General features: G+C 42.4%; 1 protein-coding gene across 1 annotated transcript; it reads left to right on the top strand.

Annotated features, from left to right (window-relative positions):
- The first annotated feature begins 11960 nt into the window (after positions 1 to 11960).
- On the top strand, positions 11961 to 13779 carry LOC118096519 (prolactin-releasing peptide receptor-like). Its single transcript, XM_035138459.2, has 2 exons — positions 11961 to 12097; positions 12722 to 13779. Exon 2 carries the CDS (start codon positions 12727 to 12729, stop codon positions 13777 to 13779), a length of 1053 nt encoding a protein of 350 aa, XP_034994350.2. The 5' UTR covers positions 11961 to 12097; positions 12722 to 12726.
- Positions 13780 to 15636: the final 1857 nt, after the last annotated feature.

Raw genomic sequence — 15636 nt, 5'->3', positions numbered from 1 at the left:
ACTAATATCTTCTGGCCTGTTGCTCTGAGCATCATCAGGTAGCTGCTGTTATCACTCTCCCTAATGCTCCCAATGTAGCATCACTATGAAGCATTCTGGAAAATAAAAATATCAGCCCCAGTTACTCAGTACTTATTTCTTCCTGAAGACTAAATATTGTGGTTTAGTGAGTTAGTTTACTTTAGATAGGGTTGGCATACGTCTGGAATTCCCTGGACATAGCTGGAATATCTCCTTCATGGATCACTGCCTTGTCATGGCGAAGCGGCTTGAATAACTCAGAGAAGCTATGAGCTATGCCATGCAGGGCCACCCAAGATGGACAGGTCATAGTGGAGAGTTTTGACTACATGTGATCCACTTGGAGCAGGAACTGGCAAGTCACTCCAGTATCCCTGCCAAGAAAATTGTCAAAAAAAACTCCATGGACAAAGACAACAGGCATATAAAAGTTTTGACACTGGAAGATGAGCCCCTCAGGTCAGAAGGCATCCAACACGCTACTGAGGAAGAGCAGAGGACAAGTACAAGTAGATTCAGAGCTGATGAAGCGGCTGGGCCAAAGCCGAAAGGTCGCTCAGTTGTGGATATGCCTGGAAGCGAAAGGAAAGTCCAATGCTGTAAAGAAAAATATTGCATAGGAACCTGGAATGTAAGAACCATGGATGGAGGTAAACTGGATGTGGTCAAAAATGAGATGGCAAGAATAAATATTGACATCCTGGGCATCAGTGAACTAAACTGGAAGGGAATGGGCGAATTCAGTTTGGATGACCATCATATCTACAACTGTGGGCAAGAATCCCGTAAAAGAAATGGAGTGGCCCTCATAGTCAACAAAAGAGTGGCAAAAGCTGTACTGGTATGCAATCTCAAAAATGATAGAATGACCTCGATACAAATCCAAGGCAAACATTTTAACATCACAGTAATCCAAGTTTATGCACCAACTACCGGTGCTGAAGAAACTGCAATTGACCAATTCTATGAAGACTTACAATACCTTCTAGAAATGACACCAAAGAAGGATGTTCTTCTCATTATAGGGGATTGAAATGCTAAAGTAGGGAGTCAAGAGATAAAAGGAACAACTGGCAAGTTTAGCCTTGGAGTTCAAAATGAAGCAGGGCAAAGGCTAATAGAGTTCTGTCAAGGGAACAAGCTGGTCATCACAAACACTCTTTTCCAACAACAGAGATTTTACTTTCTTGGGTTCCATGATCATTGCAGATGGTGACAGCAGTCACGAAATGTATAGTTAAAGCTATGGTTTCCCCAGTAGTGATGTATGGAAGTGAGAGCTGGACCATAAAGAAGGCTGATTGCCAAAGAATTGATGCTTTTGAATTATGGTGCTGGGGGATACTCTTGAGAGTCCCATGGACTGCAAGAAGATCAAACCTATCCATTCTGAAGGAAATCAGCCCTGAGTGCTCACTGGAAAGACAGATCCTGAAGCTGAGGCTCCAATACTTTGGCCACTTCATGAGAAGAGAAGACTCCCTGGAAAAGACCCTGATGTTGGGAAAGATGGAGGGCACAAGGAGAAGGGGACGACAGACGACGAGATGGTTGGACACAGTGTTCTTGAAGCTACCAACGTGAGTCTGACCAAACTGCGGGAGGCAGTGGAAGACAGGAGTGCCTGACATGCTCTGGTCCATGGGGTCACAAAGAGTTGGACACGACTAAATGACTAAACAACAACAAACAACAAGCTGGAATATGGCAGTCTGAAACAGGGTCTGTACAGAAATTGCTGAAATGTCAACAACTTTGCCCAAAAAAGCTCAACAATGTTTGTGTCCAGATTTTGAAATAGGGCAAATTTGGAATTTGTTAATTCAAAGAAATGAAAGGTTGAGCAGCAGGACCCTCTCAGTTCACTGTGAAGAGGGTAAAAAGGACCCTTGACCATTAGGTCCAGTCGTGACCGACTCTGGGGTTGCGCGCTCAATTGTTAAATCACTCTGGAGAGTGTAGCTCTAGGAAGTGTATAGGGGTCTCCTAATAACTCTCACCACTCTTAACAAACTACAGCTCCCAGAATTCTTCAGAGGAAGCCATGGATGTTTAGAGTGATATCATAGCGCTTTAAATGTATGGTGTGGATGTAGCCGAAGTGTCATAGGTGTTTAAGTGGAACCACATCTTCACCAGGGCCCAACTCTAATGAAAGATGCTCATTATCACCTTATAAGGAGAAGGAAGCTGGCTCAGTCACATCAATATTGGCATCTACATTTATCTTTTCTTGTCTGCAATGGTGCCTAAAGACCCTGGTGATATTTGTTGTTGTTGTTGTTTAGTCGTTTAGTCGTGTCTGACTCTTCGTGACCCCATGGACCATAGCACGCCAGGCACTCCTGTCTTGCACTGCCTCCCGCAGTTTGGTCAAACTCATGTTCGTAGCTTCGAGAACACTGTCCAACCATCTTGTCCTCTGTCGTCCCCTTCTCCTAGTGCCCTCAATCTTTCCCAACATCAGGGTCTTTTCCAAGGATTCTTCTCTTCTCATGAGGTGGCCAAAGTATTGGAGCCTCAGCTTCACGATCTGTCCTTCCAGGGAGCACTCAGGGCTGATTTCCTTCAGAATGGATAGGTTTGATCTTCTAGCAGTCCATGGGACTCTCAAGAGTCTCCTCCAGCACCATAATTCAAAAGCATCAATTCTTCGACGATCAGCCTTCTTTATGGTCCAGCTCTCACTTCCATACATCACTACTGGGAAAACCATAGCTTTAACTATACGGACCTTTGTCGGCAAGGTGATGTCTCTGCTTTTTAAGATGCTGTCTAGGTTTGTCATTGCTTTTCTCCCAAGAAGCAGGCGTCTTTTAATTTCGTGACTGCTGTCACCATCTGCAGTGATCAAGGAGCCCAAGAAAGTAAAATCTCTCACTGCCTCCATTTCTTCCCCTTCTATTTGCCAAGAGGTGAAGGGACCAGTGGCCATGATCTTGGTTTTTTTGATGTTGAGCTTCAGACCATATATAAAACTGGCTTTCAGACATGTCAGAGCATTAGCCAGATTCAAATCTCTCTCTGCATTGTGAATGAATGTCATTGACTCTAATGATATTACCAAGAACATAATTTCTTTCATTATTCACTGTAAGCAAGGGGTTTTCTTTTAATTGCTTTCTTTGCACTCTAGATCAAGGGCTCTTCACTGCCAGTCAGTTTTATGATTAACTGCCACACCTCCAAACAGCCCTTCAGCTTTCTGCTCATGTAGTCATGCGAAAGGAAATACTTTCTATGGGATTCCAAGGAGATGTTGGAACTATGGGATTAAGTCCCTACTTTATGGGGATCATGGACATTTGGGTGGAGTGCCTATTGGGATAGATGTATGTTGCTCTTATTAAGTCTAGCCAACTTGACAGTTTGTTCATCCCATAGGAAAGAGGAAGAGGAAATTAATGACCACTTATTTGGTTAGTTCTTGCTGTTTGTTCCATCCTCCTTTGCTTCAAAGTACAGAGCTGACTCAAAATGGGCTTAGTGACCCAAAGGCCTGTCCTGCTAGCCTTCTCTCCTTCTAAAGCGAGCTCGTTCTTACAATGAGAGGTACAAGGTAGCGCAAGAATCCTGAGACATCAGCGCTGCTGGCCATGCTTAGGACTTTATTTGCCACCAAAGTGCATGGGAGTTGACTTGGGAGGCATTGGAATCAACAGCGTCCAAGAACCCCAGCAGCAAGGGACACTTCTGAGCAAACATGTTCAGGTATTCAGTCTAAGTCTTACTAAGCTCCGTTTGTTGATAGCCAGGCTTCCTTGCCACTGTCTCTCCCCAACTTTGCAAAGGTATGCTTGCTTTCAAAGGATGAGAGTGGCAGAGAACGCTTGGAAAGAACCCGAGTCTTATTGAGAGTTCTCTGAAAAATCTTGCAGGAAATAAGTTCATCCCAGGGCAAGTCCAGAAGTGCTTTTCCATGCCAGTTAACAAGGCATCACAAATAAGATCGGGGCCTCCTTAGGCTTACGAGCTTTTAATCAAAGATAATTATTTCCCCAGGGCATTCCAATCACAGCAGTCTAGGGGAGGGATTGACATTTTTCAAGTGGATCTATGCCTTCCCCTATGCAAGTCATGCAAGTTGGAGAAATCTCAAATCTCAATTGTATCCCTGAAAATTTGTAGGGGCCGAAAGCTTTCCTCATCACTACCTCGGGATAAGAGGATCTTCACTGGGATAGTGACATTTTCTCCACCCCAGTCTTTCCTGAGCATTTATGCGACTACCCCTCTTCCAGCAATTCCTATTGTACATACCGTACTCCCAAATGGTAAGTTCAGCCCTTGCAAGAAAGCCAATGCAGCTGTCATTCTGAAATTGGTCAAGTTTCATCCCATCAGTAGGGGTGACTATGCCTGGAAATCTAAATACTGTTTAGTAAGCAAATAAAGATGAATGCTCAAATAATATGTCATCTGGAAAAGCCCCTTGAAGAACTGGGTTCCATTTCTTTTCTTTTCTTTAAAAAAATGCCATTACATTCTGCCCCTCCTCAATTTCTTGCTTTACTGACTTTACCAAGTCCCAGTTTTCCCAAATGGAAAAGGTCTTTGTACAATGACTACATATGGAGTAATAAGCCTCTCTTGCATGCATAGCCCCTTTCAGTAGTCATATTGATTATTTTTGTATCAGAAGATACAATGTAAATAAGATATGCAGCAGCTTGCAGAATAATGCTAACAGTACTTACCCAGCTATGTGAGTAAATTTTTCATGTGAGCTATCATCTTTGACTCTAAAATTAAAGTTTGGACAGATTTATAAGGTTAGCGTTAACCGACAAACCCCCACCCCTTACTGCTGTAGAAAAACACTGCTGATTGCTCTAAATAGGATCTTCAACCAGTTCTGGTTTTAGTAGTGCTTAAGCATACTCAAATGACTGCTGGGGTCAGGAATGCAGACATCTTTAATTGGCATTGGATTGCAGATGTTTTGTTGCTGGGATTCAGGAGAAGTTCCCTTGTTTCATTGTGGTTGCTGTGCAAACTTGAAATGGAAGGTAGTATTGTGTAGCAATGTCCCTCCCTCCCCAGGAAATGAAACACAGGACACAGTGAATAAATTTAAGTGGGCGAAAAGGCCACAACTTTATTGGTTTCGGATGTTGAGCGGTATTGGCTTAGGCATTGGAACCTAACCGACTATATCTGACTGTAACCCGTGTGTTACAGTCTGGGAGAAATTAACCACCAGAAAGGAGCCCAGTGATGTAAATCTACTGAGACACCTCCTGTGGCCACCGTTGGGGGGTGCCATCAGGCCCTGACCTCCGTAGGCCCAGGACAAAGCAACCGCCCCCGGAACCATGGAAGGTAGTATTAAAAGAAAGAAAGAATTCAAGGTGAAATGGCTGCTCTGGAGATTGTGAGCACTTTATTTTGTACTCATGATTGCCACAAGTGCTTTACATAATTTTGCAAGAAGGAAAAGAAAATATTCCAACGACTGCTAGCCAAAGTAAGCAAATCAGGATGAAGAAAACTGCACAAAGAAAAAGCAAAGTGTGGTATTCCAAATAAGAATGGTCACAGATGAACAGGCTGTGATATTGGACCAGTTTATACATGGATTTATACAGTTTATACTTGTTTTCCCAGTAGTGTTGTATGGAAGTGAGAGCTGGACCATAAAGAAGGCTGATCGCCGAAGAATTGATGCTTTTGAATTATGGTGCTGGAGGAGACTCTTGAGAGTCCCATGGACTGCTAGAAGATCAAACCTATCCATTCTGAAGGAAATCAACCCCGAGTGCTCACTGGAAGGAGAGATCGTGAAGCTGAGGCTCCAATACTTTGGCCACCTCATGAGAAGAGAAGACTCCCTGGAAAAGACCCTGATGTTGGGAAAGATAGAGGGCACAAGGAGAAGGGGACGACAGAGGATGAGATGGTTGGACAGTGTTCTCGAAGCTACGAACATGAGTTTGACCAAACTGCGGGAGGCAGTGGAAGACAGGAGTGCCTAGCGTGCTATGGTCCATGGGGTCACGAAGAGTTGGACACGACTAAACGACTAAACAACAACAAAACAATACATGGATGCTCATGAAGTGATTCTCATGGTCAAATCAACACTGGACCAAACACTACACGTTCATTGGAGTCAGTTCACACATTCAGCTGCAAGACATCAAGGATTGAGTAGCCAGGTCAAGGTTAGCCATCATGGCACCCTCTGGATGCTGCTGGAACACAACTCCCACCATCCCTGATCCACTGGTCATGCTAGCTGGGCTGGATGGGAGATATAGTTCAACACCATATGAAGGGTTCCACATTGGCTTTCCCTGAGTTAAGTGGCATGTCTTTTGGGCAACTGCACAACCCATGTTTGATTGCTCCCCTTCTTGCCCACCTTGCCCACCTGCCCTGCCTTATACATGCTTAACCCTATTTCAAGGTAATACCTGGAGCTGGACTGCTCCATCTGATCTTACCTGCATTGGCTTATTCACCCTTTGGAGTGAAACATCCCTATGTGAATGTCTGGTTGCATCAGAGGCAAGTCACACTCCTGCTTCCCACTGCACATAGAGTTCAAACACAACATGAGGCACGAATACAATGACTTATTGGGATAGAAAACAAAATTATTGTATTAAAGCTTCAAAATGTTTTCCCCCATCTTGGCTCATGAGCATTAAAAACATGAGAATCAATTCAAGCTTTCCTAATGTTACATAGAATAGCAACAAGGATTGCATCCAATAAGTACTATACATTTCCCTGTCGTCTGAGACAGCGCTTCTCCCAAGGGACATAAAATCCCAACTTAATTTGCTGATGCAGTTTCATTAACATCAGAATGATTCACAAATCCAAAATCAATATACATATGTTAGTGGGGCCTGCCTATTCTGTGAAGCAATTTCTCCCACTAATCTGCTCATAAACACCGGGGATTTGACTCGGTCATTACTGTTCACCTAAGTGTGAAACAGCTCTGCTGGGATATGTGAAATGATCTGTGCCATTGTATATGCTTCTTTCTGTAAAATGATATCATTACTCAGGATTTACGTTGACGTAACTGAAAGTAACCCATGGCCCTCTTTCTATTGTATTTGTCCCTTTCCCCTCCATATTAACACAAATTTGCTTTGCTAAATCAAACAGCTGATGGAAGTATACAGAGTTTTATAGACAGAGCTCAGAATGCGATCTTTGTATCATGAAGTGTATCTGTATAGAATGGTAACAAGAAGCTTTTATGAATAAAACAAAGGCTATTAAAGCTGATGCAACAGGGGAGTTATAATCTTGCCTGTTTGATGGATGTTCCTTAGGAACATAGGAACACAGGAAGCTGCTCTATACTGAGTCTGACCACTAGGCCATGTAGTTCAGTATTGTCACTCGACAGTATTTGTCAGTAATTTCATGCATCTATGGCGGCTAACAGATTGAGATTGAATCCTGACAAGACAGAAGTACTGTTTGTGGGGGACAGGAGGCGGGCAGGTGTGGAGGACTCCCTGGTCCTGAGTGGGGTAACTGTGCCCCTGAAGGACCAGGTGCGCAGCCTGGGAGTCATTTTGGACTCACAGCTGTCCATGGAGGTGCAGGTCAATTCTATGTCCAGGGCAGCTGTTTATCAGCTCCATCTGGTACGCAGGCTGAGACCCTACCTGCCTGCAGACTGTCTCACCAGAGTGGTGCATGCTCTAGTTATCTCTCACTTGGACTACTGCAATGCACTCTATGTGGGGCTACCTTTGAAGGTGACCCGGAAACTACAACTAACCCAGAATGCGACAGCTAGACTGGTGACTGGGAGCGGCCCCCAGACCACATAACACTGGTCCTGAAAGACCTACATTGGCTCCCAGTACATTTCCGAGCACAATTCAAAGTGTTGGTGCTGACCTTTAAAGCCCTAAACGGCCTCAGTCCAGTATACCTGAAGGAGCGTCTCCACCCCCATCATTCTGCCCGGACACTGAGGTCCAGCCGAGGGTCTTCTGGCGGTTCCCTCGCTACAAGAAGCCAAATAAAAAAATTCCTTCAGTAGCACCTTAAAGACCAACTAAGTTTTTATTAAAGACCAACTAAGTTTTTATTTTGGTATGAGCTTTCGTGTGCATGCACACTTCTTCAGATACAAGAAGCCAAGTTACAGGGAACCAGGCAGAGGGCCTTTTCGGTAGTGGCACCCACCCACCCTGTGGAATGCCCTCCCACCAGAGGTCAAAGAGAACAACAATTACCAGACCTTTCGAAGGCATCTCAAGGCAGCGCTGTTTAGGGAAGCTTTTAATGTTTGATGGTTTTCTGTATTTTGATGTTTTGTTGGAAACCGCCCAGAGTGGCTGGGGGAACCCGGCCAGATGGGTGGGGTATAAATCATCATCATCATCATCATCATCATCATCATCATCATCTAGTTGAGGGCACTGGAAACTAAAGTTGTGGGGTGAAATGACAAAACTTCTAAAAATATGCAAGAATGAAAGAGCAAGAGAATGCTGACCCCCCCCCAAAAAAACCATTTGGCAGCAATTTGGTAGGCTTAATCCACTCTGAAGAGACTCCTGTGCCTGCAAATTTTAAACAATTTGGCCAAAAAGCGGAAAGGGTAGAGCCATTTCAAGATTTCACTTTGTAGTGAATTGGGCAACACAGAGCTTCATTTTATATAGAATGGCTCAGGAAGAGAATAGCAGATCAAAGTGGAGAATGTGGAAGGGGGGGTTATTGGTTTGTTTTTGTTTTTATCGTGTATTTTGTGTTCTAGTTTTGTATTTTCATGTTGTGAACCATCCTGTAATCTTCAGATGAAGGACAGTATATAAATTTAATAAATAAATAAATAGGATTTTGTTTATTTAAAAAAATGTTCACATACAGATACAAGGTGCCATATGTACCCCTACATCTGCATTACTGAGAGACAAAGGGAGTAAGCTAAAAGGCATGCACTCTTCTTTGCTGTGGGTAAAGCCTTACTGAACTGTGTACCAATATATATTTGTCAGAAACCACAAAATGCTCATTTTCTTCTGTCTGAAAGAATTGTGTGCAGTGGAGAAATGTTTGGACTCCAAGTCACTAACAGCAATGAATTCAATTAAAAGTTTTGTCTGAGTTTCTGGACCACCTTGATTGATTGATTGATTGATTATTTATTTATTGCTGTTGTTGCTGTTGGTTAGATATTTATTGTTTGATGTGAGCCACTTTGAAACTTTGGTTCGAAGTAAAATATAAAATAACAACAACAACAGTAATGACATATGACCAATGGATCTGGTGATGTTTGAAAGAGTGAATGTTATGATTCCAGAGTACAATTAGGTTCCTATTGTTGTTAGCCATGATGAAATTACCCCTCCAAAGTTTTAGTTGTCAACCAGATTGGAGACAATGTTAAAAGTCATGGAAAAACCTTATACTATGATCCATTCTCTGGGAGTACTGAGGTGGGACGTGGGGAGTATCTTTAGTTACTTATAAAAACAGTTTCTAGAATAACAATATAACAATTCCAACTAAGGAAGTAGTTGTGAACAGGTGATTCAGCATATATTTGTCTGGACCTCTCTTGGAAGCGTGGAACATTCTGAGCTAGCTCACTGATTGTTTCAGCACCATGGAGAGCACACCCACAGCTTGTGCGTCCTGAATGCAGGATTTGACAAAGCATAGACACTGACTTACCTCTCCATTGTATTATCAGCTCTAATGCCTCTATGATATTTCTACCTTCTCTGAAAACTGGCAGACAAAAACGAGTTTCCTAAAGCATGCGTGTTTAGTAACTCTCAGTATATGAAATGTTTTAAGAATTCTAATTAAATATTTCTAAATAGTTTTAGGTCTTTCAGTACCCAGAATCATGCATTTGGGGATGGGGGATAGATAAGAGAACACACTGAGGATTAATTAATATAGAAATTCTATTACATGCATATATTTCCCCCCAAGAAAATGAAACATTGGAATAAAATTTGAGAGACTGCTGAAATCAAGAGCCATTGCATTGGGGAAAGAGCCTCAGCACTCCAGCCAATGAACTCTTACCATTTGAAAAGTAAACAGAAAAGGGGGAGGGGAATGACATTACATGCCAGCAAAATCAACCTCTGTCCCTTTAAACTCTCGCTCATCAAACAGTTTGGCTGGTTTCACAAGCAAAGCATATTAACTCGGGAAGACAGTGATACCAGTTCCTTGGACTGCCTCTTCTTTGCAGTGAATAACACAGCTTACCCAAGCAAAGGTAGGGTAAAGGATGTAGAAGCTGTGAATTCCACTTGGTTGATTTCTTCTGCTGACTAGTAGTAAGTGCATATTATTATTGCCTGTTTCTCGGCATCAGTTGCATGCAGCTTATTGTGTATAGTGCTCTTTCTCAGGTGCACTGAGATCTTTTTCAGCTCTTTTTGAACAGAGAGGCATATATACGTGATCAATAAATATCCCTTTAGTTCATGAGCTTCTCTAAACCTGCATTCACCTGCTTTGCTCTTGTAATCAGCAGTGTGTTCTCTTTATCTGTGATTATCTCATTGTCTCTGTAATCCCCAGAAAAAACTTAAATTATTGCTACTTTTACCCACATTTATCCTCTGAGAGAGGATAATTTCAGCTGTCTGTTAAATGCATGTGCCTCAGAAGGTGGAGGTTGTACTTCTGCTTGCAGAAGAGCCATCACAATTTTGGAGGGATATATATATATATATATATATATATATATATATATATATATATATATGTACCCAAAATGCTCAGCTTATTTCACTTTGAGGGATATGGTGACTTGGGTAGATAGATGATAAGTGGACTCCAGAATGTGTGAAGGACCAGCTTGTAAAAAGAATGATGAGGGAAAATGTGTCATTGTCCAGTGGTTAGTCCCACAAAACCTGTATGGATTGTATCTGGTGTGATACAGACTGTGTAGGACTCTCTGATGCATGAAGAGTTCAATCTGAACTTCCTCGTTCTCTTTGACGAGAAAGAAAATTACACACATGCAAGGTGTTTCCATGCAAGTTTTTATTAGTGGGATCAGTTCTGCTCATGCAAGCAACCACACAATTCTGGGGGCATAAAAATGCCAACCCATATTTTCCCCTATTTATTCCAGATTTACCCTTTCTGCAGAACAGCCAATCAATTTTAAAAACAAACAAGCCCTTCTTGCTAATCACCTGTTTTTGATATCTGATTAATTCATTTGTAGGGTTGCCAGACTCAATAGTAGACAGGACTTATGTGCCTTTAATTGCCCTGCTCTCTTTTGACTCTGGGAACCTTAAAGAGAAACCAGCAGACCCTTTGTTTAATTTCCAAGCAAAGGGTCTGCTGGTTTCTCTTTAAGGTTTCCAGACTCAAAAGAGAGCAGGGCAATTAAAGGCACAGAAGTCCTGTCCACTATTGAGTCTGGCAACCCTACTCATTTGCGATATTAAGCTCCGGTTAAAAACCAACTATTTTCAAATAGGCAGCCTCATCATTCTTCCAGCTAGGCATTTCAGACTCCCCCCCATCACTGATTGGACATTAGGAACATGGTGTGAGTTCTCTCCACTGGGGAAAGAACATGTATCAGGCATGCACATGCTGATCAGAAATATCGTCACAGTCCATTTCAATCAATTTCTAATCAGTTCTGTCTGGAAGTTCTGAAGTGTATTCAACCTCACACCACAAAAAAGGAAAAGTAAACAGCTATTTGCATGATAGTACTTTATGTACTGGAGGTGATTAAATTATTTTCTCCCCAGCAGTGAAGAATTTACAGGATTGGGCTTGGCAGGTGGGGAGGTTTGCGTAAGTGGCACATTTTCCATCAGTCCCTTTGGAGATGGCTCAGCCAGAAGGTGGGTAATGATTAGGAGCAGTTGCAAAGAGACCTGTCTTGGGGAAGGTGACCTCACTGCCCATAGTTTGAGAATCTGTAGCTAAAGTCTGTTATTTTTCCAGATAGTCCAGCTTTTCCTCAACTAGAAGAAAGACATCAGGGGAAGTAGCAGAAGATATCTGTGTGGAGATTCTGCAGGCAAAAAGATCCAGCAAGAGGAGGATAACTGAAATTGTATTCTAAATTTCACCTCCACCTAATGTGAGCCAGTTTCTTGGGCCTAGTTATTTGTCCCTAATTTCCTTCTAATCCTGCCCACCCACCCTGTCTTCTACATTATCAGTTTTGGGCCCAAAATAATTGAATATATAGCAAGGAAAGGGGAGATGATTGTGCCTGCCACATCTAATACAGCAACTGCATTTTTGTGTGAATCTCATGCCTTCCCTCATTTTTAAATAAAGTTTGTAGCCCTTAGGGATTTATAGAAATCATTTGAAATATGTGGGTGTTTGCTTGCTAAAGGCTCAGAAATCAGAGGATGAAAAATGTTTTATTATGGAAATGTACATGCTGTTTCTCATCCCTTTCCAAAGCCTAGAATTTTTATAGCCTCTTTTATATGGAAAAGCGTATTCACCCACAGTTCTTCATATCCCTTCCCCTTCTGCTCCCCCTTGTTCCTGACAAAAAATGGCAATAATCAAATGACAAAATTAAACCAATTTCTATAAGTTTATCCCTAGTACATTAATATTAATTACATTATTGAGGTTGTAAACATAGATGCACTCTTTTGAATTACAGATACCCTTTAACCAAACACTGTAACAATGGGTTGGTGTACAGAGAACTCACTAATATCTATGGTTTATCATTCTGCAGGCCAAATGTCTGAGTTCTTTGAAGGTTCGGGTACCATTCCATCCAACTTCACCCCAGTGGCTTACAACACGTCTATGAACGGGACCTTAATGGTTTTCCATGGTTTGCAGCTAGTGCAACGGTTGAAGCTGTTGATCATTCTGATGTACACAGGTGTGGTCATTATAGGGATGGTAGGCAACTGCCTTCTGGTTCACATCATCCTGCGTGTGAAGAAGATGCACAATGTCACCAACTTCCTCATTGGGAACTTGGCCCTTTCGGACGTGGCCATGTGCATGACCTGCGTCCCCCTGACTCTCGCCTACATTTTTGAGCCACGCGGCTGGATTTTTGGCAGCGCAATGTGCTACTTTGTCTACTTCATGCAGCCGGTCACAGTCTACATCTCCATCTTCACCTTGGCCACCATCGCCGTGGACCGGTACATAGTCATCATGCACCCCCTGCGACGCCGGATCTCTCTGCAGCTCAGTGCGTACATGGTCCTCTTCATCTGGATTCTCTCCTGCTGCTTGGCGTTACCAGCCATGGCCCACACCTATTATGTGGAGCTGCATCGACAGGGGGTCATCCTGTGCGAGGAATTCTGGGGGGAGCAAGAGCGCCAGCGACAAGCCTATGCATTGTGCCTGCTGCTGGTCACTTACCTCTTCCCTTTGCTAGCCATTCTGATCTCTTACTTCAAGATCTTTCTCAAGCTGAAGAACAGGGTTGTGCCAGGGTGTGTTACTAAGACTCAGGCAGACTGGGACAGAGCCAGGCGGAAGAGGACATTCTGCCTGCTGGTCATGGTCGTAGTGGTGTTTGGGGTGTGCTGGCTCCCCCTCCACACTTTCAATCTCATCCGGGACATTAACATAAATGCAATTGATCCTTATTATTTCAGCCTGGTCCAGCTGGTTTGCCACTGGTTTGCCATGAGTTCGGCATGCTACAACCCCTTCATATATGCCTGGCTCCATGATAGCTTTAGAGAAGAGCTTAAGAAATTAGTGGTCTGGCATAGAAAAGTCGCTCCTTCTGGGCAAAGTGTGACTGTAAGTGTTGTGATCTGATCACTTCTCCTACAGCTGATTTTGCAGCTGATCTTGGGTCTATCATCCCGAGCCTCTAAGGTCTGGTGCAAAATAAAAGTTTCAAATAACGGCATGCTGTATGCTGGCAAAAACCATTACTCCATGCGATGTGACATGTGGTACCCACTAGATGTTGTTGGTATCCAACTCCTATCAGCCCTGGCCAGCAAGGCTAATGATCAGAGATAATAGAAGCTGGAGAGCTAGAGGGCACCATGTTGACTACCCCTGGTGTAAAGTAAATTCATAGCGTACTCTGCAGATGGATGGTTTGGAGGCAAAGGAACACTGAAAGGGGGAGAATTAAGAGTTGGCTTCTTAAAAACAACAAGAAGGTGCTACTGGAAGAAATCTTTCTATTTTTATTTTATTTTATTTTATTGCACCTTAAATCAGTATCAGTGAAAGTGTGTGGGTGTAGGAATTTCACTTCTTGCTTTGTCACGGTGTAGCAGAACATTGTTTATAAGGGATGTGAATGTCATTAATATCTAGCTTATGTTTTAAAGTTCTGCATGTATAATACATAGTTTATAACTAATTATGACAATAGAGTTGTGTTCAGACTGCAGGGAAATGCCAGCATTTCAAGCTACACTTGCAGAGGTTTCTGCACTTTATAATGTTTTCATGATTTGCGATTGCCTGGAGATATTAAATGCTGAATCCTGTCTCTCTCTCTTATCAAATTTGCACATCAGATGTGAGCAGCATAGACATGGTTTACTGAACATTAGACTTCAAGCAAGACTCTCTTGATCACATTATCTTGGAATATATATGTTGTTTGTGTGATTGTGAAATAAAAAAGACAACGGTGGGGATTTCTACCTGATAAAATGACACCTTATTGAAACACATACCAGAAGTTAATCTGGATGTTTACATGCACCTTAAGATGACATAGAAGACCAGGACAGAATGTAAGTGATACAAGACCTGCATCCGGGTCTCATTGTCAGACATATATTTGAACAGAGGGAAATCAACTGGATTTGCATTGAGTGATCATAGATTTCAGAGCGACAAGTGCTGGAAAGCAAGTTTCTCTTACCCTTGCACTCTACATTAAAATAAAACACCCTTTTGATTTCTAAGAGTGTGCAAATTTTATTAGAAATTTGCCATAAGCCAAGAGAAAAGTGCCCTATGCCAGAGGTGTCTGTATGATTTTGTTAACAAACATACAAATAACCTCAGGGCATGAGCAATGGCATACGGTACAATTATGGGAAGACACACTTCTCTAACAGTTCAGAAAGTAATGCATATCCTTAACTGCTTTCTGGATTACTGGATTACTATTAACCACTGGCAATGTTCCCTGTGAATGGTAGACACTTTCAATAGACGTTAATGAAATTTGGTGCTGTATCTAAGGCAGAGATGGGGAATATTTGGCCCTATAGATGTTGCTGCTGCCAAACTCATCAGTCCCAGCTAGCATGAACAATGATTTATTTTTGGTGGGGGGTAGTGGTACTCCAACCTTGATCTAAGGTGTTGCTAATTTGAAGTATTATTGGATAGACAAGAATGGGAATGAAATATTTCATATTAAATGAGTATGGTTATGAAACATACTCTAGGCTATTCTCATACAGGGTCATTTATTATAGCAGGACCTTTGAGATGTGAATCACAGATCTACTATGTCAGGTCAAGTAGTCCTCTCAACATTTTCATACCCACAACCACTTCTGTGACTGCTAAATTAGTTATCAAATCACTGGTTATTGAATTATAATGTCAGGCAAACTCTTGACATCAGTCTGAACCCATCAGTCTGGGAACTTGTTACGCAGGTGGATAAGAGGCCAGAGGGGGACTTGGTTT

This window comes from Zootoca vivipara, chromosome 5 (genome assembly GCF_963506605.1).
Source record: "Zootoca vivipara chromosome 5, rZooViv1.1, whole genome shotgun sequence".
NCBI lineage: Eukaryota > Metazoa > Chordata > Lepidosauria > Squamata > Lacertidae > Zootoca > Zootoca vivipara.
This window is presented reverse-complemented; position numbering and strand designations above follow the sequence as displayed.

Excerpts from the sequence above, each read along its gene's own strand:
- LOC118096519 (XM_035138459.2), top strand. The coding sequence starts at position 12,727 with ATGTCTGAGTTCTTTGAAGGTTCGGGTACCATTCCATCCAACTTCACC.